This window comes from Pleurodeles waltl, chromosome 1_2 (assembly GCF_031143425.1).
Source record: "Pleurodeles waltl isolate 20211129_DDA chromosome 1_2, aPleWal1.hap1.20221129, whole genome shotgun sequence".
In the NCBI taxonomy this organism is placed as follows: Eukaryota; Metazoa; Chordata; class Amphibia; order Caudata; family Salamandridae; genus Pleurodeles; species Pleurodeles waltl.
The window spans coordinates 731,459,150-731,484,752 of record NC_090437.1 but is presented as its reverse complement, the minus strand read 5'-3'; the positions used below and the strand labels follow the sequence as shown (position 1 = coordinate 731,484,752).

Here is a 25,603-nt window from a genome sequence, read left to right as displayed (position 1 = left end):
TGAACCGTTGGCCCCAGCCAAGAACTTCCTTTAGTGACGTCATTGTAGCGCTTCTCTTGTTCACCTCAGACAAGCATCTGCCTTTGTTGCTTCCACAATTTCTTCGTGGGATAGCACTCTGGGACATGCCATCTCTGTGATCGTTCTCACAAATCCCTCGGCTCATCCTCTCGTTGTGTGTTTGGATCAGCCATTAGGGGATGCCACGACAAACAGTTGGCTGGACTGTGTATACCAGGCAGTACACCACTTCAACTGAGTATTGCTGGAGCTGAACGGCCCACCTCTCAATTCTCCTAGGACCATTTCGAGTGGTGCCTGTAATTAATGGTACCAATGGTTTGTGATCAGTCACTACTTAAAATCTTTGACAGCAAAGATAGAGGTGGAAATGCTTCTCTTTCTATCTGTGAATATCGAGTCTCCATGGCGGTGAGGGATCTGCTCATTTACGCAATGGGACCTACTCACCTTTGCCTTTCAACTGCATTAACACAGCATTGAGCCTTATGGGGCTAGCATCCACAATAAGTTATGTTTGATGTGTTGGACTGAAATAAGCCATGGTGGCATCTTGTAGAATTGTTTTCTTAATGTCCTTGAATGCCTACACTGATTTACTGTTCCATTCCCAGGGGACATCATTCCTGGTCAGCACCCTCAGTGTGTCTGAAAGTTAGGAATAAATCTGACTCAGTAATTAGCCATCCCCAAAAACTGTGAATTACAGAAGGACTTCACGGTGTAGCAGCAGTCACAATAGCTTCAACTTTTTTGGAGTCCACTTGCAAGCCATCGTTAGAGGATCTGTCCCCAAAAAAATCTACTGCATTAGTTTCAAACAGCCATATGTGTCAGAAGATTACCCATTAAATCAAACTTCCACAGGAGCAGATGCCTTTTACCCAACTCCCTCCAACAGATGTGTGCTCAGACTTTAGCTGATTATCTGATCCCTGCATCCGCTAGGGGGAAGGGGAATGGAAAAAGAGAGACCGCCTCCAGATCCAGCCCCAGCCTGTGTTTCCCACTTGAAGATAGGATATTCAGTGTGTCTCTCTGAAAACCTGCACCTTTGTTCTTATTGGGATTTCTTTAAAGGAAGGACTTACAGTCGGGTAATAAGACTCCCTACTCTGCATTCAGCTGTTCAGCCATTCACATTCACCCAATTCTATTGTTCTCCTAACCTGGATCTTTTGAGAGCCTAGCCTCTCTCTAAGACAGCAATGTTAACTTAATATCTTCTTTTCTCCAGGAGTCGGAGGTTTCCAAGGTTCTCTGGAGAACAGTTCAAAAGTTTGCAAATATACAAACTACTAATATTTTTTACAGGAAACAAAAACTCCTTCTAAAGGTTCAGTTTTCTCAATCACAGTCTCTAGGAATTAGTCTGAGCACTGAGCTTTGTCTCTAAGATAGGCAAGTCTGCAAAGCAAAGAGTTCTTGAATATATATGTACATATATATATATATATATATATATATATATATATATATATATATATATATATATATATTGGCAAGTCTGGAAATCACACAAAAGGATTCCTTACTGCAGTTGCTTGAAGTTCTGTAAAGCCAAAACAAATTCTCCTCAGAAAGCCGATAGCCAGTTGTTGGAAGAAGGAAAAAAGTCAGCTTCTTCAAAAGGGAAAAAGTAGGTGGTGTGCACACCGTAACAAGAAAAATAATTAATTACTCAAAACTGGAAGAATTCTCTATGAAACGAACTACCTCAGGAACACTGCTCAATCTCATCAGGATAACAGTTGAAGGGCAGGGCTCCCAGAGAGAAACAGCTGAAGGGAAGCTTCAGCACGAGACTAAGGTAGAAACACTAGAGCGCTGACCTCACAAGGATTTGCGGCCACCATCTTGAGTGGCAGTTAAACCTGAAGAAGCTAGTTCCAAGAACAGCCACCGCAAGAACCACCGGGAGTGAGGACGCCAATGCAACCAACGTGGGTACAAGAAAAAGGGGAATCGTTTTTGCTGAGGGAAGAACTTAACAATGCTGGCAATAGTTTTCCTGACAAATTGTGGCTGTGAAGGGTCAGGCCGCACTCCACTAGTCATTGCAAAGTATCTCAGCCTGGCATGATGTCCTTCAAGAGTGCTTGAGAAAATCAGAATGTCATCACTCACATTGAGTACTCCGACTGGGCCAGATAGTGCTTCTTGTATGGCATCTTGAAAGGCCTTCTCCTCTGACGATACTCAAAATCTGACACGTTTGAAATGTCACAATCCTACATGTGTATAGAAAGTTGTTATATATCCACTGGACTCCTCCATTCTTAGTTGATGATATCCAGAATTCAAATCAAGTTTTGAAAAAAAAATTCACTACATAACTCAGCCATTATTTTGTGTATGGTTGGTGTGATGTGCCTCTCCCTGCAAATGGCTTTGTTTGGCAGTCTTATATTGATGCATAGTCATACTGCGCCGGCCTGCTTGGGTTCGGGATGAAGATTAGTGGCAAGACCCTACCTAGCAGGGGGCCCATTACTTTCTCTATGTCATCAGACTACTCCATCTGTTCAAATTCCTTCTCGACTAGTGGGTGAAGATGGAAGGGCACCTTTCTGTGGCATAAAGCTACTGGTCGTACAGTGTAATCAATGTGAAGCTTCACTTGGATACCTTTCAAACACCCCAAACCTTTGAAGAGTTTGGGAAGGCATTCAAAATGTTGTCAGTATGTGACTGATGAATTTGCAAAGAAAACCAAGCCTAAGTCCTTGGCGGTGTCCAGCCTAGTAGAGTTCCGGTACTTTCCTTGGTCATCATGTCTTTGTGTCTCCATTTTCTACTTCCACTTCGAGGACACCTCATAATGGAATGTGGTCCGTTCCTCCATATGTGTAGATTTTGGCCTTGTTGGCCTTGTTGGAAGGATCTTTGGCTTGGGATTTAGCTTACAAAACTGTGCTGAGTCAATTACCGAGTTGTTGTTATCAATAAGGGCGGTAATCTTCACTCCTACATCTATGTGGCACATGAAGGAAGGTCTCCAGCGCTGGTTGTCCCGTCCAGTAAAGTATGTAGCGAACACTTCCTTGTTGTTGTCTTCTTCGGGTAGGTCTAATTATGCCTCATTTTTCAGTGTCTGGCTCCCCTCTCTATCTTCCAGTGATAACTGGGGAATATTCATGCTCCTCTTCCCCTTTGTGTTTGTGCTGGACCCAGTGCTGTAGCTGCAACAAACTTTTGCAAAGTGGGTGTGACAGCCACACTTCAGGCATGGTTTTCCTTGTGCTGGGCATCCTTTTTGGCGAGTCATCCCACAGTTTCCACACGCCTTCTCATTTGGTCTTGCAATGGCAGTCTCTTGTGACCTTACTGGGTGCCACTGTATGGCCTCTAACCGCTCCTCTTTGACTTTAACCATGCTAATTGTCGCTAGACCAGTGGAACATTGGGTGAGGGCAGAATCCGATTCCCATGCCCGTCTGTTGACTAGTTCATGTGACCTGGCCAAAATAAAAACGTCGTCCCAGTTTCCGTAGGTTGGATGATCGTCATCCTTAAATTAGTTGTGCTCTGATTTTGTCTTTATTGTCTATCCCAGTGCATGTGCTCAGCAAGTTGTGTAGCCTTGAGAAGAATGTGTCTACGTACTCTCCCTCTGCCTGACTTGCTTGTCAAAGTTTGAATCTCCTATAATCTGAGTTTATTTGAGGATCGAAATGCCTGTTTAGGGCAGCAATGACTGCATCAAAAACATAATCTGCTCCTTTGTAGGTTAACTTTTCAAATAATTCGTACAGTTCATTATCTCCCATGTGTAACATCATAGAACATTTAACAGCTCCTACCGTTTCATGCGTGGTGCACAAATAATGCTGCAGCTGCCCAATTAATTGGTGACATCTCAGTGCTGCTGGATCACTAACTTACTTAATGATGTGACTGGGGCATGTGCACAGTGTTGTCACCCTGAAGGCACAGCTACTTGGGATAGTGATGACATGGCACTTTGCTTGTTTTATTTCTCTGTCCCTTTTGTTGTTTTATATTGGACTTGCCAGCTTCTTCAGGCTCCACTGGTCTGTATGAGTCATTACTTAAGTTTTCACAGAGTATTATGTTTGTTACTTTGTTGGTTATTCACTTATTCATTCTTGTAAAGAAATGGCTCCCTGTTGCAGATACCCCCCACTTTTTGCCTGATACTGATGCTGACTTGACTGAGAAGTGTGCTGGGACCCTGCTAACCAGGCCCAAGCACCAGTGTTCTTTCACCTAAAATGTACCATTGTCTCCACAATTGGCACAACCCTGGCACCCAGGTAAGTCCCTTGTAACTGGTACCCCTGGTACCAAGGGCCCTGATGCCAGGGAAGGTCTCTAAGGGCTGCAGCATGACTTATGCCACCCTAGGGACCCCTCACTCAGCACAGACACACTGCTTGCCAGCTTGTGTGTGCTGGTGGGGAGAAAATGACTAAGTCGACATGGCACTCCCCTCAGGGTGCCATTCCAACCTCACACTGCCTGTGGCATAGGTCAGTCACCCCTCTAGCAGGCCTTACAGCCCTAAGGCAGGGTGCACTATACCACAGCTGAGGGCATATGTGCATGAGCACTATGCCCCTACAGTGTCTAAGCAAAAACCTTAGACATTGTAAGTGCAGGGTAGCCATAAGAATATATGGTCTGGGAGTCTGTCAAAAACGAACTCCACAGCTCCATAATGGCTACACTGAATACTGGGAAGTTTAGTATCAAACTTCTCAGAATAATAAACCCACACTGATGCCAGTGTTGGATTTATAAAAAAATGCACACAGAGGGCATCTTAGAGATGCCCCCTGTATTTTACCCAATTGTTCAGTGCAGGACTGACTGGTCTCTGCCAGCCTGCTGCTGAGAGACGAGTTTCTGACCCCATGTGGTGAGAGCCTTTGTGCTCTCTGAGGACAGAAACAAAGCCTGCTCTGGGTGGAGGTGCTTCACACCTCCCCCCTGCAGGAACTGTAACGCCTAGCAGTGAGCTTCAAAGGCTCAAGCTTCATGTTACAATGCCCCAGGGCACTCCAGCTAGTGGAGATGCCCGCCCCCTGGACCCAGCCCCCACATTTGGCGGCAAGTCCAGGAGAGATAATGAGAAAAACAAGGAGGAGTCACTGGCCAGTCAGGACAGCCCCTAAGGTGTCCTGAGCTGAGGTGACTCTGACTTTTAGAAATCCTCCATCTTGTAGAAGGAGGATTCACCCAATAGGAATAGGGATGTGCCCCCCTCCCCTTGGGAGGAGGCACAAAGAGGGTGTACCCACCCTCAGGGCTAGTAGCCATTGGCTACTAACCCCCCAGACCTAAAACACGCCCTTAAATTTAGTATTTAAGGGCTCCTCTGAACCTAAGAATTTAGATTCCTGCAACTTACCTGAAGAAGAGGACTGCTGAGCTGAAAGACCCCTGCAGAAGAAGAAAAGAAGACACCAACTGCTTTGGCCCCAGTCCTACCGGCCTGTCTCCTGCCTTCCAAAGAAACCTGCTCCAGCGACGCTTTCCCAAGGACCAGCGACCTCTGAATCCTCAGACGACTGCCCTGCTTCAAGAAAGACAAGAAACTCCCGAGGACAGCGGCACTGCTCCAAAAGAACTGCAACTTTGTTACAGAGGAGCAGATTTAAAGACCCCTGCAAATCCCCGCAAGAAGCGTGAGACTTGCAACACTGCACCCGGCGACCCCGACTCGACTGGCGGAGAACCAGCACCTCAGGGAGGACCCTCCGGCGACTCCAAGACCGTGAGTAACCAAAGTTGTCCCCCCTGAGCCCCCACAGCGACGCCTGCAGAGGGAATCCCGAGGCTCCCCCTGACCGCGACTGCCTGAACCCTAATTTCCCGACGGCTGGAATACCCTGATTCTAAGAGGAGCCCAAAGAAGCTGCTCCCATGTGCTGATATGTTGCTCGGCGTATCTTGCAGCACTTGCTGTCCCAGTGTGGGAGATGCTGCTTTCCTTCAAAAACACTGGGGCATAGAAACTCAGACACAATAACTCTGGTGCAGGCATTCAATATCCATGAGGGGCTAGAGCACCTTTATTTATGCAGTCTGGCCGCACCCAGCCCTCGGATTGCGTGTGCTGTATAATTTATAGTAGTGGAGGTAGGTCACTACACTAACCGTGCTGTAACAGTGGCCATTTAAGGATGTTTCATCACATTTAAAGCCTATTTCAAGGAAGACTGCAAGCCTGGTCTTGTGTATCATACAGAGAAACGTGGCACATTTGCGTGCTGGATTATAACCCTTCTGCCAGGATCACTTTGCTATTCACAGGGCCGTCTCAGCAGGTTTAAATGATCAAGTTTGGCCAACATTCGAATGTCCCACTTTTTCAAGGTTTTTAGAGATCTCTCTGTGAGGAAAGGCTGGTCCGTAATGGACAGTGGTAGTACTAAAGTGCAATTTAAGGCATGTGAGCTAAAGAATGCCCCCAAAGAGCAGAAAAAAATATTTTTACATTCAGGGTAGTCCTGCTGCTATGGATCCAATTAAATTACTCTTGTGGTACGTCTGCCTTACTCCTGAATTCCAGCAATAAACCACGAGCAAGCTAGCTATACTCCTAGTTCACTTTTACAATATATATTGATAGAAAGAACCAAGCGTGGTTGACATTTCTCTTGAAACATATCATGCGTGTCTCAGGATACTTTCTTCCAGTTATTCTGTTCCCTTTTTTTGGAGTACAGTTTTTTGCCTTTCTGGAACTGTTATCTTCTATTGCATCACTGAGAATGATTTAGAAAATCAGAGTCAAATCATTAATAAGCATTTAGAACACTTTCTATTAACACTTGATATTGCGTGATGGCGTTGGTATAGACTAGCAAAATTTAAAATGAGTTCTCAGTATTTGAGTAGATTGGACTACTTAATTGAGTATTTTAAACAGATTAGACTAAATTGTGCAAACTGAATTATAAGGGAAAAAACAATTTTTTTGTCAGATATAATTACCTCTACTAGCTGTAAAAGAGTTTGCTCCTCCTCAGATTTAAGTAGCAGCTCGTTTTCTTTCCCTTTGAAATTGTCACGGTAATGACGTCTATTGTAAGGCACTCTCAGACTCTCTGGCACCCCAAACTTATTCTCTAAGAGGCGAAATTGCAAGCTCTGAAATCCGGAGGCAGGAGTCAGGTATTCCCTATGGATAAAAAAGCAACATTGCATCTATGTGTATTTTACTTTCATTTTGACATTTGTGTGTGCCTTCAGAAGGTGATACTAGAATTCTATTGTTTCTAAAACTGTTGCATAACTAGTTTTTTAAATGACAGCAGCTATTTACCTGGCCACTTGGTCAATAGTGAATTTTCTCTGCTATTTACTTGGTCACTGGCTAAATGATAGAGATTCTATACTGTTTGGTTGGCGGCTGTGCAAAATGCAGAAAAACGTCACTAGTTTCCCTGCTGCTGGCTAAATAGTAGAGATTGCTGTTTGGCCGGATGCCATGCAAATAGTAGAACAACTTCACCGTATACCCAGCCACTGGCTAAATAGTAGGGATTCTGCACTTCTTGACTGGCAGCTGTGCAAATAACAAGGGAAATTCACTATTTATCTGGCCACTGACTAAATAGAAGAGATTTTGTATATTTGGTCAGCAGTCAAGCAAACATATCTTCACTTATTAGCTAGCAGCCGGCAAAGTAGCAGAAATGTAGTTAGGCCCGAAGCCAAGTAAATGGCAAATAAATGTAATTATTTATGTTGCTTCTGGCTCAATAGCAGAAATTATATTATACTTGACCAGTATCCTGGCAAGTAGCAAAGAGATTTCAGTATTACCTGGCAGCTGGCTAAAAAGCAAAAATGATGTACTGCTTTGCCGGTGGTCTTGCAAATAACATGAAAAGAAACTTCATTATTTTACTTGTGGCTGTCTAAGTAGTAGACAGTATAGAGAACATGACCAGTAGCCATGCAAATAGCAATGGAGCTTTACTGTTTGCCCTGCTGCTTTCTATACAGCTTATATTTAGTTTATTACGCCTTATGCTAATTTCAATAGGTACTTACACCAGGTAGAACATCAAAAAATTAATTTGGCATCCATCTCCTTAATAAAAGTAAGGGCACTTGGACTGTATTGCCCTGGTGGCACAACTGACATGTGGGCCCACTTTGTGTATCCGTGGGGCACTTTGGTATTACAGAAGGGACTGCAGATGTTTGTGTGCTCCCTTCAGTAATACAGATTGTGCAGGTGCACATGTAGCACCAGCACTATTTTTAAACGGCATTCACTTATAAGCATGGGGGCGTGGCACCATGCAAATGAGGGAACAAATTTGCCTCTGCCCCCACACCCATAATACATGTCTCTAAGACACGCACTTAAAGCGCGCCACAAAAAGGTGCCACACTTTCACTTTACCTCCAAAAACTAGCCCTCTGGAGGGGAGAAAGGGAGTCCCATGGAGCTCCAGACATCCCCTAACAGGTGAGTGCAGTCACTCATTGCACCCACCTGCAAGAGGATCTCTCTCTCTCTTGAAAGTGCAGGCTATATTGCCACCTACACCATGAAACGTGGAGTGACTTTTAAGCAGCAGCTCTGTATTTCACTTGATTTTGCTGCTCCCAGGGCAGCCTGACTTCGTGGCTGCAGTGAGGGCAGCACATTGACCATAATGGTCCTCACTTCCCCTGTTTCCACCCAGTGCACCTGTTTGAAGGTGTGTTGTGGTGAAAGCATGGTAAGTGTGCCCTTATGATAATAAAGGGCCTTGATGTATTATTATTTCATTTGCAAAACATGGTTGCAAATTCTGCACATACTTTGTTTGAATAGAATAGTGTTCTGCAAACCAACCAATACACTGTTTGGTCAGTTCACAAAATACTGAATTGCAGAAGGTTGCAGAATAACCTGCTTAATTAATATTCATTAAACAGGTGCCATTTTGTGAGTCTCGGTGATTGGCTATAACCACAGGAATGGTGGCCTGCCAGGCAGAGCACACTGCATTCCACAATGGAAACATACCAGGCTGTGTTCCTTAAGGAAACCAGTGGTTTTAGTTTTAGAAAACATCTTCCCCCTGAGGCTGCCAACATGATTTCCAAATTTAAAGAGATACTAAGAGAACCTCTTCCACATTTGAAATTCGTCACCATCCCAACTCTTTATTTGTTAGCTGGTTTGCAACAGTGATTGCAGTCACAAACTATCAATAAATTAATTTCCAAACTGCAAAGGGGAAGAAGGAATCCCCTTCCATGATCCTTTCTGTTTGCTTTGTGGGAACACTTGCAAAAGCTGTTTTACTAGTTTTGTTCCCCAACTTATATAAGTGGTTTTGAACATAATGGTGAGCACCTTTGTGGTCATTGTGGTCATTGTGGTCAGAAACCCTGTGCCTTTGTGACATGAGGCCCTTAGTGCTAAAACGTGCTTAGATGCAGGCACTAACTTATAGGTCTAAAGTTCCAAGGTGTTTACATTTTTCCAAGTTATTTTGACAGACATGGCACAGGATGCCACTCCATTACATCAATGGCCAAGACATAGTGACTTGGGATGCTCTTTATGGATCTGTCTTGTGCTCTAAAAATTGTCCTACTTCTTTATGGTTACCCACAGAGTGACTAATGATAAAGATGAAATCTTTGCAAGACTAAAGAAACTGCTTACTCTTCTAGAGCTATGTTTGCATTCTTTTTCACAAAGCCGTGGGAATGTACCAGGAGCAGATATAGAATTGCCAAAAGGCTTCATTTTATCAGAACAACTCTTTTTTTTGCTGCAAATCAGTACATTCTCAAATTATTTATTCTGGTCCAGCTCAATTAAACAAATCAGACAAAAGTAAAAGCAAAAACCAGAACTGGAAGTGTATCCCAGTGACATAGAACCATTTAATATTTTGGGTGATTTCATGACAATGGAAATAATTAGGTAGGGCCTCTTATGAAGTGACCAACACAGTATAATTAAGAGGGTTCATTCCAATCTTTTGAGAGAAAGAAGAAAAAATATGGGTGTGATTCAGAGGTTCAAAGACAAAGTTAACTCTGTCGCAAATGTGGAGCAAAATACCTCTGCCTTCTTGAAGGACCTCCATCTGTCAAATTTAGAATAGTCCGCTGGCCCTGTAGTCAACTCTACATTTTGAGAGGAACTGCTGTCATGGTGGTTTCTGTCTATGCATGAAATACTTAAAGGACAAAACTATCAGACATGAAGGCCAGCCATCAAACCGTTTTTGTCTTTCTAAAATAAACTCTCAAAGTGGGAGTTTGTTTCTGAAAAACAAAAAAACCTAATTGTCCCACAGGCTGGGTGTCTTTCCCCAGATTGACGAGGGTCATGGGGGGGTTATTACAACTTTGGAGGAGGTGTTAATCCGTCCCAAAAGTGACGGTAAAGTGACGAATATACCACCAGCCGTATTACGAGTCCATTATATCCTATGGAACTCGTAATACGGCTGGTGGTATATCCGTCACATTTGGGACGGATTAACACCTCCTCCAAAGTTGTAATAACCCCCATAGTTTTTTAATTGTCTTGTACAGCCAGGTTTCAGTTTAAATAGGACAGATAGTATAGAATCCTTCCTTTGATGACCCCTACTCTGTCAGGCCATCAGCAGAAGCATTCCATCAAGGAGTCACAGCAAAAGAATGGGACTATAAACAAATGAACAGAATTTCATTGGATCATGAATCGTGTTTGCATTAAATCAGAGAAAGACTTACAGGCATCAAATATACAGAAGGAAAGAAACTCACAGAGATTTTTATTCATTGACTTTATTTCAAATACTGTGAGAAATTAGACACTGAATAAACAGATCCTTTATTACTTTTATTTTTGTGACCTTCAGCTCAATCACTTCACAATTCCATTATAATACTCATTTTCCAGACAGGGGATGTCAATCCACAATTAAGGCTTCTTAAATGATTTGAGGTAATTCTCTTTGAAATATCATTTTCTGGCTGTAGCTCAGACACAGCCTTTATGCTGGGTGATTACTGTCACTACAGTGGCAATAATGCCCGCTCCAAGCAGATGTATCCAAAACAAGGACATGATGAAGAATGGGATCTTACCACCTGGCTGTCATCTGCCTTCCTGAGCAGTCATCAGGCACAAATAACAGGGCAGCCATGCTTAGAGTCTTTACCACTTTAACAAGAGAAATATCTGGCCTACCCCTTAATCCTATCAAGTACCCTATGTGGTCACTGAAGAAGAATTAATCAGCAGCTCTATGCTAAAAAGGACCTCACAGAATTTCTTTGGGTAGCCATTTCTGGATTCTATATCACTTCATTTCTGGGTCTCCAATCTCCATCTGCAGGAATGCAGTCAATGCACACTCTAGGGAAGCTACATCTATTTTCCATCATGTCATGCAAAATGCATCAAACTGGTCCATGCTCTTAGGGTTTCAACACACAAAGAGCTTTACTACTATGCACTTACTACATACCCACTTCACGTACATGCATATGGAATGTCAGACCAAAGATCTGATAGTCACACCGGATCCATCTTTGGGCCATCAGAGATGATCAATCTGGAGCCTTCATCGCCCCCTTTAATCCCACAATAGCTTTCTTATGATCTTGAGCTCTCCTTTCCTGATTGCCATAGCCAAGTGACCCCTTTGTTAGATGTTAACCATATTTCCTGGTTTCATCCAACCTTTAAAATACTCTGCAAAGTTTCAGTCCCTGTGCCCTCAGATCCACCCTCAGACTACTGTGCCAGTATCAGACAGCGTCTTCTATCACTCAGAGGCCAAAGTGTCCAGGCTTTTTATTCACTTTGTATGCTCCCACATTCAGTAACTATTTACCAGTTCTATATATGGACTGATGAGGTTGGGGGTCCTGGGGACTTACATCATATTAATCTTGAATTAGATTAGATTACATTAGATTAAGAAATGTATAGAGCGCATGACTACCCGAGGGCTTCCCAAGTAAGTCAAATCCCATACATAAAACCAAGAGATTACCTAGGAATAAAATAGGAATGTCTTCAATTTCTTACAAAAATATAGTTCTGAGTATTCCCGGCGAATTTCCAAAGGAAGGGAATTCCAAAGGTGTGCAGCTTTGACTGAAAAGGAGTTACCTCTCCATCTCAGAGGATCTAAGAGGCCTTGCCAGAACGTAAAATGACATACATTACCTAAGGAATCTGGGACCCTTATTATGCAGGGCTTTATGTGTCATACATATGGCCTTAAAGTTAACCCGTTGCTTTATAGGAAGCCAGTGAAGAGAAGTTAATGCAGGTTTGGCCGATATATATCTAGGAGTGTTCTTAAGTAGCCGTGCAGCAGTGTTTTGCACAACCTGCAATCTCCTTATCACATAGCCAGGGGAACTAAGAAAAACAGAATTGCCATAATCTAAACAATACAATATTAAGACTTCAATGGGGAGTTTTCTGGCCAAAAAAGGTAAGAGATTAAGGATTTTCCTCAAAGTTCTTTATAGGCCGAAGCAAGACGCAGCAAGCTTTTTGGATTGATGGTCCATCGTGAGGCGAAGGTCTATCCAAAAGCCTAGGCTATTTGTATTATCTCTAGGGGGCAGAAGATATTTGAAGTCATCCAGGAATGATGCTGGGGAATTGAAGAGGGTATAATTGCCAATGATCATTACTTCCAACTTTCCATCATTAAGTTTGAGTTTAGACTCATCTGCCAAACAGGATGAGAGGTTCGATTGAGCGGTAATTCCAGAATGTGAAAGCGACACTACTAACTGAGTATCATTAGCATATGAAATCAAAGAAAGGCCATGAGGTTCCACAATTTTGGCCAGGGGAGAAAGGTAGATATTGAAAAGAGTAGGACTCAGCGAGGAGCCCTGCGGAACACTGCAGGTAAGAGAGAACGTGTTGGAGTAGAACGAGCGATCAAGGACTTGAAATTTTCTGTCTCAAAAATGAAGAGAACCAACTCAATTAAGTGCTTTCTATTCCTATGACAGAGAGTCTTTGAAGAAGGGTGTTGTGATCTACAGTGTCAAATGCGGCACTGAGATCTAATAAGATGATGGCAGCATGCCCGCCGTGATCTAGTATTTGGCGGGCATTTTCCACAACAGCTAGTAGAGCTGACTCTGTACTATGCTGAGGTCTAAATCCCATTTGAGAAGGGTGCAGGAGTTCATGATCTTCAAGAAAACAAGTTAGCTGATTACTGATGTGCTTTTCCATTATCTTAGACAAAATAGGGAGAAGGGCAATAGGTCTATAGTTGCTCAGCTGCATGGGGTCGAGTTTAGGCTTTTTCAATAGAGGTTTGACGACAGCATGTTTCAAAGACTTAGGTATAAAACCAGAACTTAAGGATTGTTATTAAATATTTTCCAATACTGGAGAGATTATGTTGGAGGCCAAAGCTAATATATGGGGTGGAGCAGGGGCTAAGGGGGATCCCGATTTTATAACATGCAAGTAGTTGATGACAAGAGCCTTGGTCACAGGCTGAAACAAAGAAAGAGAGACCATAAGAGCTTCAGGATCCTTATGAGGGTTTCGATCTATTTCATAGCCGGGAGAGGAAGGAAAAGAAGAGTTGATGTTGATGATCTTCTTTTGGAAGAAGCTTGCCAAGTTATTACTGTGGGAAAGGAAGCCTCTATAGGAGTGTCGATAGAGGGGGTAAAGGTAAGTTCCATTAGAACCATTAACAAAAGGGATATTCTAAGCCATGTGGCCTAGAATAGCAGAGGTGTCCTCCTGCTCTCGTTCTTCTTCCTTCTCTTCTAGAATCCTCTGTGCCTTTAAGTGTCGGTCCTCCACCAAGTCCTGTTCCAAGGTTTCCTTTTCTAGGTTATTTTGGCCCTCCTGATCCTCATTCTGGTCCAACTGCTATGCATCACCCTGGCACTAGTTGCCTGGTACTCGTGGTTGTAGTCTTTCCTGACCCTGGTCTTCCTGGCCATGCACCTGACTCATTCTTGTATTAGCCCTTCCTAGGCCTCCTGATCAGGTACTATTTAGTCCTGATATCCTGGTTCTCCTAGGGCTGGCGCTCCAAATCTTCCTGATTCTCCTTGCCCTGGTCCTTTTCATTGTGGTCCACCTATAACTGCATCCACTGGTCTTGGTCCTCTTTATTAGGTCCCCTTGGTGTGATCCTGCTAATTCTGGTCTGGTCCCATCAGTCCTCATGGCTCTGGGTGTCCCAGTTCCCCGATCTGCGCCAGTGTGGTCCTAATAGCCCTTGGTTTGACCTCTCTGGCCCTCCTTGCCCTATTCCTGGTCGTGCTTATTCTGATCCTTCTAGTCCATCTATTCCTCTCCTATTTGGTTCCTGATCTTAATGGCCTTAGTCCCGCTGCTCTTGACTTGACTAGTTCTCTGAGTTCACCTCTAATATGTCATGACACTCTTAGCACTGGTCCTCCTGCTCATTGTCATCCTGGACCAAAGTGACTACTTTGTCCTGATCCTTCTTGTTCAGTCATCCTGTTGTTAGCCACCTAACTTGGTCATGATGGCTCCTGTCATCTTCTTGTCCTGGGGCGTCTTTTCCTCCACGTCCTGGTACTGGTATGCCAGTTCCTTATACTTCTGACCCTCTCTACCTTGAGTTTCCTTTTCCTCTTGGTTGTGGCCTCACTGGTCCTCCTTATCCTGGAACCTTTAGCTCTTCTCCTGCTGGCTCTGGATGCCTGGCCATCTCCTTTTGCTTCTTCAAGACATGTTTTCCTAGTCTTCCTCAATCATTCTGTTTTGCTTAGCAATGGCCTTCCTCTTCCTGATCCTCACACTCTGTGTTCTATTCCTAGATGTGATCATTTAGTCTCTGGTCCTCCTTTTTTGGGCCTTTTTTTCTGCCCAATCCTCTTGTTTGTGGTGCTCCTGGCCATTATGGTCCTTTCTGGCTCTTCTTTTTCTTTTCTGATCCTCTAGAGACCCTTGTTCATTAGACCTGATCCTTCTGATCCTTCACAGCCTGCTAATCTGATATTTAGTACATTGATTCCTGTTCCTGCTGATCCCCTTGGTCTATCTGTCCTCCTATGTCCTGGCCAGCTTAGGCCATGTCCTCTTAGCCCTTGTATTCTTTGTTTGGATCATACTTGTACTTCTGCTCCTGTGCCTTGTCTTGGTCCTTCTGACACTGCAACCACTTGTCTAGGCCCTCTTGGCCCTAATTCTCTTTGTTTGTGTCCTTCTGAGCCTTGTTATTTTGGTCCTAATCCTCTTGGACATCCAGGTCCAGTCCCTTAGTCCTCCTGGCTCTGGCTTTTCTTATCCACCGGATCTTTGTCACTCTGGTTCTGCTATCTCCAGGTTCAGGTCTTTCTGCTCCATGAAGTGATCTGGGCACTGGTCCATTGATCATGGTCCTCTTGGCACCCCTAGGCCGGTTCATGGTCCTCTTGGTGCTGATCCTTCTAATAATCCTTACTCTCACCCTGGTCCTGGTGGCTCTGGTTCTTCTGGTATTCTTGGTACTGATCCCCCTCATCTTCCTTGCTTATTCTGGAAACCCTGGCATAATCATCATGCTCCTAATCTTTCTAGTCCTCCCAGACCTCGAAATAATCCTCCTGGCCTTGGTCTTTCTGCTGCTTGCCCTTGTACCTCTACCCAAGTCATCATGGTCCTCCTATTTCTGGTTCTCCTAGGCTGGGCAATCCTGTTGGTCTTTTTCCTGACCATCATGTTCCCAGCCCTGTGGCGTGGACCTCCAAGCTGTGATCATGCTGGTATGAACATCCCAGGTCCTGATCCTCCTTCCTCTTCTTACCCTGGTCCTCATGGTCCTGGTACTCAAGGTCCTGATCCTCTTTGGCCTGATCATCTCGGTTGCCCAAGTCATTTGTTTCCTGTTACTCTTAGAACTTTTCCTTCTGCCTTTGGTTGCTTGTGTCCCAGGTCTCAGCTACCTGGCACTGGTCAAGGCCATACTATTCTTAATTTTCATCTAGCCGACCTGCCATACTAAACATTGGTCTCCTTGGTCCTATCGCCCTGGTCTTTCTTGTCCTAGTGTGCTTATTATCATTAAGTTTGCCTTTTGGCCATCATAGCCCTTCTTTGTTCCCCCAGTCTTGACCCATCTGGCCCTGTTACTTTCTGGTCCTCTTAGTCATGGTCACCTTGTCCTGATTTTCCTCACCATCAGCCTCCTAGCCCAGGCCCCACAGGTACTGCCCCAACTTGCTTTTCATGTTGGCACTCGTAGTCTTTGTCGTCCTAATGTGGGTTGTCCTGTTCACTTCATCCTGAATTTGTTCCTCGTCCATTTAGTCCTATTTGTTCTGTAACCAATGATCCAGGTCCTCTTGATCCAGGTTCTCCTTGCTCGGTCATTCTGAGCCTGGTAATTTTTTTGTCCTGGCCGTCCTGACCACCACTGTCCAGTCCTATTGGTCTTCTAGGTTGTGGTTGGTCTCCTTACGTCTGATTCTCCTCACCTTGGTTCTGCTACTTGAAATAATTAGTCTGCCCCACTTAGCAATCAGAGTCCTGGGGCCAGATGTATGAAGAATCCACTTTGCAATTCTCTAATTGCGATTTTTAAGAAATCGCTATTTCTGATTCGCAAAATGGTATGTATCATATTTGCGATTCGGTAATAGCGATTTCTTAAAAATCGCAAATGCTATTACCGAATTGCAAATAGCGATTCTGAGCCCATTTGCACCTATGGGCCTGTAGGCCCATATTTGCTAATTTTTTGCATTTCCCAAATTGCGAATTCCTAAGTGGAATTCGCAATTTAGGAAATGCAAAACCCCAGGGTGCGGGGGGGCTAAGACCCCCTCCGCTGCACCCCAAAAAAGTATTTCAGGACATGTAAGGCGCACTCATGCCAAGGGGGCATGTGTGCGTTACATGTCAATTTTACAAATGCATTTTTAAAGCATTTTAAAAAATTGCACATGGTTACCACCAAGTTTTACTTGGTGGTAATTGCAATTCCTTAATGCCCAATTCACATTAAGGAAAAGCTTGATACATGTGCATAAGAAATCGCAAATAAGGGTTCCTTATTTGCGATTTCTTATTTAGAGAATCACAATTTGTGATTCTCTAAACGGGCTCGGAATTTTAAGGAATCGCTATTATACCGAATCCTTAAAATTGCATAGCTAATTCCTTTCATACATACTGAAAGGCATTTTTGCATTTGCAAACCGCCATTCGCACCATTTGCGAATGCAAAAACGCTTGATACATCTGGCCCCTGGTCTTCTATGTTCTGAACTTCATGACACTCCTTTTCCTCTTTCCAGTCCCCCTGGTCATGATCCTTTTAGATTACCTAGTCCTATTGCTCTGGTGTTATGGGTACTGTTGGTGATGCCCCCACGACCTTCCTAGTGCCTGTAATGCTTATCCAAGTATCCTGGACATATTGACCATTACCCTTCAGTTCCTGATATTCGTAGTCCTATTCAATCTGGTCCTGATACTCCTGGTCCTAGAACCTCCTGCTCCTTCTTTGCATGGTTCTGCTTGTCCTGGCACATCACGGATCATTTTAGCCTTTCCTAGTTCTGATGTCCCTTCACTTCCAATTATGCTAGTCTAAGAACTTCCTCGTCCTGTACTTCCTTATAATGCCGTGTCTGGTCATCATTTCCATGTACTCCTGCACCTAGTCCTTTGGATCACGGGTCTCCTGTTTCACAGTTCCCTGTTCTGGACCTTTTCATCCTCTTCAACCTAATTCTTACCCATCACTCCTCCTGGCCCTTCTCCAATTGGTTTATCTAGTCACCTGCTTTGTCTGTCCCTAATCCTTCTGATCTTGTCCCCCTTCCTCCATGTATTACTGGTGTTAGGTCTGGTACTTCTTTGTCTGGTCTTTATGTATTGGTTCTTTTAGTACTGACTCCACTACCTTTGGTTTCTCTAGTTCTTCTAGTTCCCTGGTATGCATTCTCCATCCTAATCCTACTAGTCCTCCTGGTCTCCTCAGTAGGCTTTTCTACCTTGTTCCTGTCCATCTGACCCCGGCCCCCCTGTGATGGTCCTCCTAGTAATGGTTCTCTTGTGTCTGTTCTGTTTCATCCATGTGGCACTGGTCCTCCTAGTTCCCTTGTTGCGAGTCACCCTTGTTCATGTAGTTCTTGTCACCCTAGTTTAGGATCGCCCTGAGTCTAACCCTCATGAGCCTTCTGATCCTGATCCTAATGGGAATAGACTTCATGGTCCTATATTTCCTCCTGGTCAGGGTCTTGCTGGACCTAGTCTATTTGCTTCTGGACTCTTGATCCTCCTATATCTGATCTCTGTGGTATTGGTTTCTTGTCTCTGGTCCTTCTTTCCACTGGTTTCCTAGTACTCATCCTTTTTTGTCTGTACACCTGGATCTGCTACTCCTGGCCCTGGTGGTCCTTGTCTCTCTGGTCATAGTGGTGCACTCAGGCCCTCCTAGCTCTCCTTGTCATTATAGGCTATGGGATTCTGTTAATTCAGGCCCATGTAAAGTGGGTCAAGATCATCCCACTCTTTCTCCTCCTGCTCTCAGTATCTCTTGTATTCTTAGCCCCACTGCTTAGCATGCTAAAATCAAAACTACCATCCCCAAGATACATTGTGCAGGTGATTAAAAGTTCAGCATGGCTGTACAACATGAGTATTACTGACTTTGGCAATGACTTGTAGCCATGCTGCAGCACTGTGATTGATGTGCAGAGTGGCTAAAACAATAAAACAAATAAATATGATGCATAAGTGCTAATGCACTTTAAATAAAAAAGTACATTAATCCTGGCTGCATCATAGTGCCTTCTTAAATTAGTTTTAACCATTTAACCACACTGCAAGGCATCTATACATTATTGTTAAAGCCAGTAGCTCTCATAAGCAAATCCTACTGGCTTTGCCAATGCTTGTTCTTCATGGCCGGCCTAATAAAGACCTCCTTCACAATATCAGGCTGACGTTCAATAGCTCCACTATTGGGACTGTGGCTGTCTAAATGGCAGAGAATATGTATTATTTTGCTGGCTGCTGGGTAAGTAGCAGATGTTATGTACTATTTGGCCAGCAGCCTTGTAAATTGCCACTTTCAGTATATATGTGAATATGTGTGACAAATGTGTTTTCCTAGACACCAGGTGACCACCTTACTGCATGTCATCATCAACACTGTCCCCAGTCTTGAATTTCTTAGTTACAAATCCCTGATCCAAAACAAGACTGCAACACCAAGAAAGCCTAAAACAATCACAAAAAAGTTCTGAAATTGAAACAGTGTCATTAAGATAGTCATCCTATTCAAAGTGGGGTGTAGGGCTCTAAACCATATCAAGTACCAGAACAAAGCTTAAAGTGTTTGTTACTGGAATATGTCACCAAACTCTGCCTCGTGCACTCTCCAACATCATGTGGAGCATCATAGGACTGCTCACGAGGTAAACTTAAAATGGAAATTCAGTTTTAAGTATTTTTTAGGTGTGGCTTCCTCTGTGATCTCCTAACACAAATAACCGATGCAATATCTGGCTATTCACTGTTTCTACCACTTAAAAATAGAAGTTGTTATTTTCACCAAAAAAAGTGCTAATGGTCTTTTGGTCGCCTCACCTGGGTATCCAGAAACATAGCAGAAATTATGGGATTCTATGTTATCTGCCTCCCTCAAGTCGTTATATACCTGAGGGGGAACTTGTGTGGTATTCATTCAGCATCATGTGGCATCTTCCTCTCAAATACGTGTATTTGCCTACCCACATTGACAGAGAATTTGAAACTACACTGATAATAGAGAGCTGCTTGTCACAGACAGACTGTGACTAGAAAACAGGTATTCTTGTTATTAATGCAGAGTGAGGGAAGGCAGCTGCAGAGGGCGGTAAAGGAGGGGACAGGTAGTGGAGTCATTTTTGTCTTGTCACACTAATGGATGGCACAGTAGTGCTGTAGTCCATAGGTGGCATTTAACTATCCATGCCAATAGATGTTCTGTAGACACCAATTACCGTGGCCCTATAGGAAAGTTTAATATGCAATTTAAGGTTTTAGACAAGTTCAACATGCTTTATGGGTCAGGGCACATGCACTTGGCCTGGTTAGCAGTATCCCAGTGCACTCAGTCAAAATAAAGCAGCAGCATCAGTCCACAGAACAGGTGGTGACTACGCAAAAAGCTGCAGTTTCTCACAGGGCTCATGAGCATGCAATCCAATAAATGTGGTGATAGAGCAAGACAAGATGATTGTAAAAATGTGCCACTTGTCTTTTGAACCTCAGAGCTTAGGTAAAGTCTACAAACTGATCTCTTCACTCAAATCCCATCTGTTCCTGTTAGCCTTGTATATGAGGTGAGATAATGCTGCAGTATCTTAGAATTTGTTCATTCTGACCTATAAGTACAGAGTGAACGAGATTTGATTAAATCTCTCTGCGAAAACAAAAAGTGCCACATCTTAAAATACAATCAGCACATATTCTGAGAACAGCTACGAAGGTTTCAAATGCCAGAAAGCACCAATCGCTTCAAATAATCTACCTCACTTCTACTGATCCACCATCAACATATACATGCACAGAAGAGGCCAAAAGTCCGGTAGGGAAGTTTGGAAAAATCCTGAGAGACTTTGGCACCTAAAAGGCTAAGGTGTGGGATTAAGAGTAGATAATAGCAAATATGTGTCAGATAGGCCTTGCTTTTTCTTACAACATCTCACAGAGCACTAGATGAGCATAGACTTGCCAACGGAAATTAACTCCCCCCTACTATGTGTGACTTGATCGTTAAGTATACTGGTTATTTTTTTGTACCTTAATATAAATAATGGATACTTATATAGCATGTAGCGCAAATGTATTGGGTCTCTCTGCTCAAATGCTAGATGTCATCTTTATGACATGCAACTTTATGAATTGTATGGACCTTGGACAGATGAAGCATTGTGTAGGAATCCCAGAAAGGACCTGCAAGCCATTACAGACATTCTTCTATCTCATTAAGCTTTCTTGACTGTTTTAAATTTTAAATGTGATTTTAAATTGTCCACGCATTTATTGTAGTTACCGAACTGTAATGTTAGGGGCCCATCTATGTCCAACCCAGTGATAAACCTATCCAGAGCCCAATCCAGGCAACCACAAGGACAAACACTGTACTTTAGCTCAGATCAATCCAACAAACCCAGTGATTTAGCAGACAGCTCAGCTAAGAGTGCACGACAGCTCAATTCTGTTCCTGACTCAGTTCATCCTAGCATCAAAACAGAGCTCAAAAAATCTCAGCTAATCCCAGCAGCGTACTTTCAGGACCAGTACCCAATGCAGCCCAGATTCCAGCCCAGCCGTGATCTACTGAGAGCCAAGATAAATGCTGGCACTAAGGGCAAGATGTACATGGCCCTTGCACCCCTTAGCACCACATTTGCAGCAAAATGTTTGCCGCAAATGTGACGCTAAAGGGCCACTACCATAGTGCCATATTTAAAAGGTGGTGCAAACTAGGTTTCTCCTTTAAACCCTCTCCAAGAATCAAGGAATAGATTCTTCAACTTCAAGCAGACTGTTTCTCTGTGTTATATTGCCCCATAAAACAAAATCCGTCTGAATATTTATCCAGGCATTCAAGACCTGCCACATGGAAGAGGAGTCTGATGCCGAGGCGGTGGAGGAATATATTTGGTGGTGGAATGATCCAGGCTGCTCCCATCTCCCTGGTGGACATTGTTAAGGTCACTACCACTGATGAATACCTTCGACCGGCCATCTGCGTAGTAGTGTCTGGAAATTGGTACACCCTCACTTAAAGGGCCTCCCATCGTACTGAGGAAGTGAGACTGGCCTTCACATCCCTCCATAGTGTTCATCTGGAGCTATCTGTCTCTTCAGAAGGGTGCTTGATGAGAGGCCCCCGTTTGGTAATCCTGAGGACCATGCAACAACAGCTGGTTGACCTCGCCCACACAGCTCACCAGGGGATTGTCAGAACCAAATCCAGAATGCGATGCATGGTATGGTTCCTGAATCTACATGACCTAGTTGAGTGTGCTGTCTGGCATTGCCCGCTGTGTCAAGCTGCTGGACCTGGCGAGTCATCCGCACCCATCATCACTGAGACTATACCCCCTTTCCTGTGGCACAGAGCCAGTGCTGACTTTGGAAGTCTACCTGATGGCAGACATATGCTGGTCGTCATAGATGATTTTTCAAAATATCCAGAGATTTAGATCATCGACTTAACGACAGCCAGCCAAACAATTCCCTATTTGGAAAAAGTCATGGCAACCTATGGTTCATTGAGTGAACTCCGAAAAGACAATTGGCCCCGTTCTCCAGTCAGGAGTTCATTGAGTGCTTACAATCCTGTGGCATCCATCACAGGGGAATCACGCCACCTTGGCCTCAAGTCAACGTTGAGGCAGAAAGGTGTATGTAGACAAAACATGGACTGTGCCCTCTATGCCTTTCTGAAGGAATACTGGCTCACACCACATGCCACGACCAAGGTGAGCCTCAGTGACCTCTGTATTAATCAGGCCTTGAATGATACCGTTTCCCATGTGGAAGAACCCTCACCAAGTGTATGAAGCGCTGCCTCAACGCCTGGCCCAGAACTACCATGTCTCTTGAGCAAGGCGTGCAAAAAGGCGAGTCATTTGCGTTGGCAATATGGTGTTAGTCAAGAAGCAACATCCCTGGAGCAAATTCCTACTGCCTTTTGAGGTTGATCCTTGGAGAGTAATCGCCGTAAATGGAACTATGATAACTGCTCAGATGTGAAGTGAGACTGTCATGAGAAATGTGTCTCTACCATCAACCAGTTTACAGTGTGGCACATCAATCCCCAGCCACACCCAATGTGGGTGTGTTAGCACCTGAAGGGGATTTCTCATTGGCAGGATGTCCAAGGACGCAAGCTTTCTCCCCTTTGCTGATATCCATTCAAGAGGCAGATGAACTTCCGTTGCCAGTGACCCCGTCCAAGTCCAGTGACTTGAGAAAGAACAATTCAAATCTGCTCTCCGATCCTGAGATCTGAAGCTGGGGTTGAAACGCCCAGGTGGCAAGGGACTGAGAGATGCCATCTCAGGCCTTGTCCAATTAAGTTTTCCCACTTAAAAGACTTTATGATGAATTAATGTTAAGGTGCTGACCCTAGATTCCAGTGAAGGTTGTGTCTCATCACCATGTTATGTCTCTCTCTCTCCATCTCTTACCAAGTTGTTTTGAGGTTTCCAATGCTATGCACCAATTTCTCGTTTGTGCATTGTTCAAGTTTTATCCAAATGTTTATGTTTGGTGTTTTGATGTCTGCGTAAAGGAGGAATGTTATGTTTCGTGATGGACCACCCCATATTGAGAAAGCATGCTGGGGTGTTCACGGAGTGGACCCTGTGAATAGCGGTAAGGTGGTCACCGCCGTGATGTCAAGGACCAATATAATAAATATGGCCAGGAACCAACCCTGTGGTTCTTTAGCCAGTGCAACACCATACCAAGCTGTGCCTCTTTATTTGAAATGGAGCATGGCCTAGCCCTGACAGGCTCCTCGGCAACCCAACAACCACTTGGCACTTTTACTGATAAGGAGTTTGACATTTCAAGGCAAAAGTAAGAGTACATGATAGAGTATTCCTGAAGCACTCCAGGAAACCTAATTTTACTGATTTCCCAGTTTCTCCTTGGAATTCTAAAACACTGGAAATCGGCACCCTTCTAAGGCCATACACCTGTCTGAAGTGCTATAGACAATGCCACTCACCCAAGAATTTGCACAGAGCACTTGTAGTGGACTTCAGTGGGTGTAGCTGTCCTGGGCGTCTGACTCAGGTGGGGCTAGATGGACAGACACAATAATACTTTTTGGAACAGCAACATTCTGTCCACCTGTCCCAGTTGTCTAGACAGAAAGATCTTCACAATTGGTTATCTTTCATATCAGAACCAATAGGCAAGCTATTTATATTTGCCATTATTAATTGTGGAATCACAAGAAATAATTTGATCAGGATTACTGCTTGTCCCCATTTCTAAATTTAGATGGAGTTGGTATACTTTTAGATGAAGATTAGAATAAAGTAAACTGTGTGTGGCTGTAAACATGAATGACAGCAACATATGCCATGTCCTTGTCCATCTGTAAACACGCATGAACACATTTTACACCTCATTTCCTTAGTTAAGGCCATGAAGTGGTTACCCCTTGCTTGAATTTAAAATCATTTTTTATATTGCAAAAATAAGCACAATTTGTGGAGTTAGTGATTTGTAAATGCAAACTAATGCTTATTGTTCTGTACTTTTTTATTTATATGTAAACATTGGATGTGATAGTATGATTTATTAATTAATTTCATACATTCATGTGTCTACTTCTGCGTGTGTTCTTTGTGAACATTTTAGATTTTGGGGAAGATGGCTTACACGCTAGCTTACTGACAATATTAATGTTGCTACGCAGATCTGTTTGTTTATGTAGTCAGCCTTTACTAACTGCACAGCAGGTGTTAGACCTGTCAGCCTTAGGGTGCTCTTCCCTCCAACTTTTTGCCTTCCTCCTCTACTTTTTGTGACCTCATTTTTGCTCGTGTTAGGACTCTGTGCACTTTACCACTGCAAAACAATGCTAAAGTGCGTGTGCTCTCTCTCCTCTGAACATAGTAATAATGGTTTATCCCCCATTGGCATGTTTAATTTACTTATAAGTCCCTAGTAAAGTGGCACTCCATGTGCCCAGGGCTGCCTGTAGATTAAATGCTACAAGTGAGCCTCCAGCAGTGGTTATGCCACCCACTTAAGGTGCTCTTTAAACATGTCTCAGGCCTGCCATTAAACTGCCATTTCGACCTGGCAAAATAAAACTTTTGTCAGCACCAAACTTTCTTTTTTAGCAATATAAGTCACCCAAAGGATAGGGCCTGAACAGCCCAGAGTGCATGGTACAAAGTATTTAAAAGGTTGGACTTATATTTTCAAGGTCTACATGTCCTGGTAGTGAAAAACTCTTAAATTCACTTTTCACTACTGCAAAGACTATCTCTCCCATAGGATAACATTGGAGTTGCCTTATTACTTTTTAAAAGTGTAATTAGAAAATGGAAGAGATAACTGTTACAGGTTTGGTGTTTCTGAAATCACAATTTAAAATCCTAGCTTATGGGAAGTCAGAATTTAAATTGCAGTTTTGAAAATGCCACTTTTAGAAAGTTGGCATTTTCTTGCGTTAGCCATTTGGTGCCTGCAGCCTGGCTCTGCTCACATCACTGGGTGTAATTGGCAGTTGGGCTTTGTATATTCCTCCTAGACAACCACACACAATGGAAGCTTAGATGTGACTTGATGGGCCATCACTGGCAGGATGGTAGGAAAGAGTTGGACACAGCCTCACTTACACCTGAATAGGCTGTGTTCTGTCCACACACAAAGGGCCTAAGAAGCCTGCATTTTTACTCCAACCAGCTTGGAGCCGCCAGGGCAGGGGAGTCATGGAATGCCTTGCACTTCAAATGTACTGACTAGAAGCTTCTCCCACCTTCCAGAACCATGGCACCAGGGTATAAAATATGGACCTCAGACACTGCCACTTCAATACACTTCTGGACCTGTGGATACTCTTCCAGGAAGGACTGCTGTGCTGCATAAGGATTGCCACTCTGCTGG

The 25,603-nt window shown here is 43.7% G+C and overlaps 1 protein-coding gene across 1 annotated transcript in view; it reads right to left on the bottom strand.

The window, feature by feature from the left end:
* The window catches only part of TDO2 (tryptophan 2,3-dioxygenase), a 169,119-nt gene that overhangs the window by 63,426 nt on the left and 80,090 nt on the right, over nucleotides 1-25,603 (bottom strand). The window contains exon 6 of the mRNA XM_069243128.1: nucleotides 6,985-7,171. Coding sequence (XP_069099229.1) covers nucleotides 6,985-7,171 — 187 coding nt within the window. The remainder of the gene's footprint in view (nucleotides 1-6,984; nucleotides 7,172-25,603) is intronic.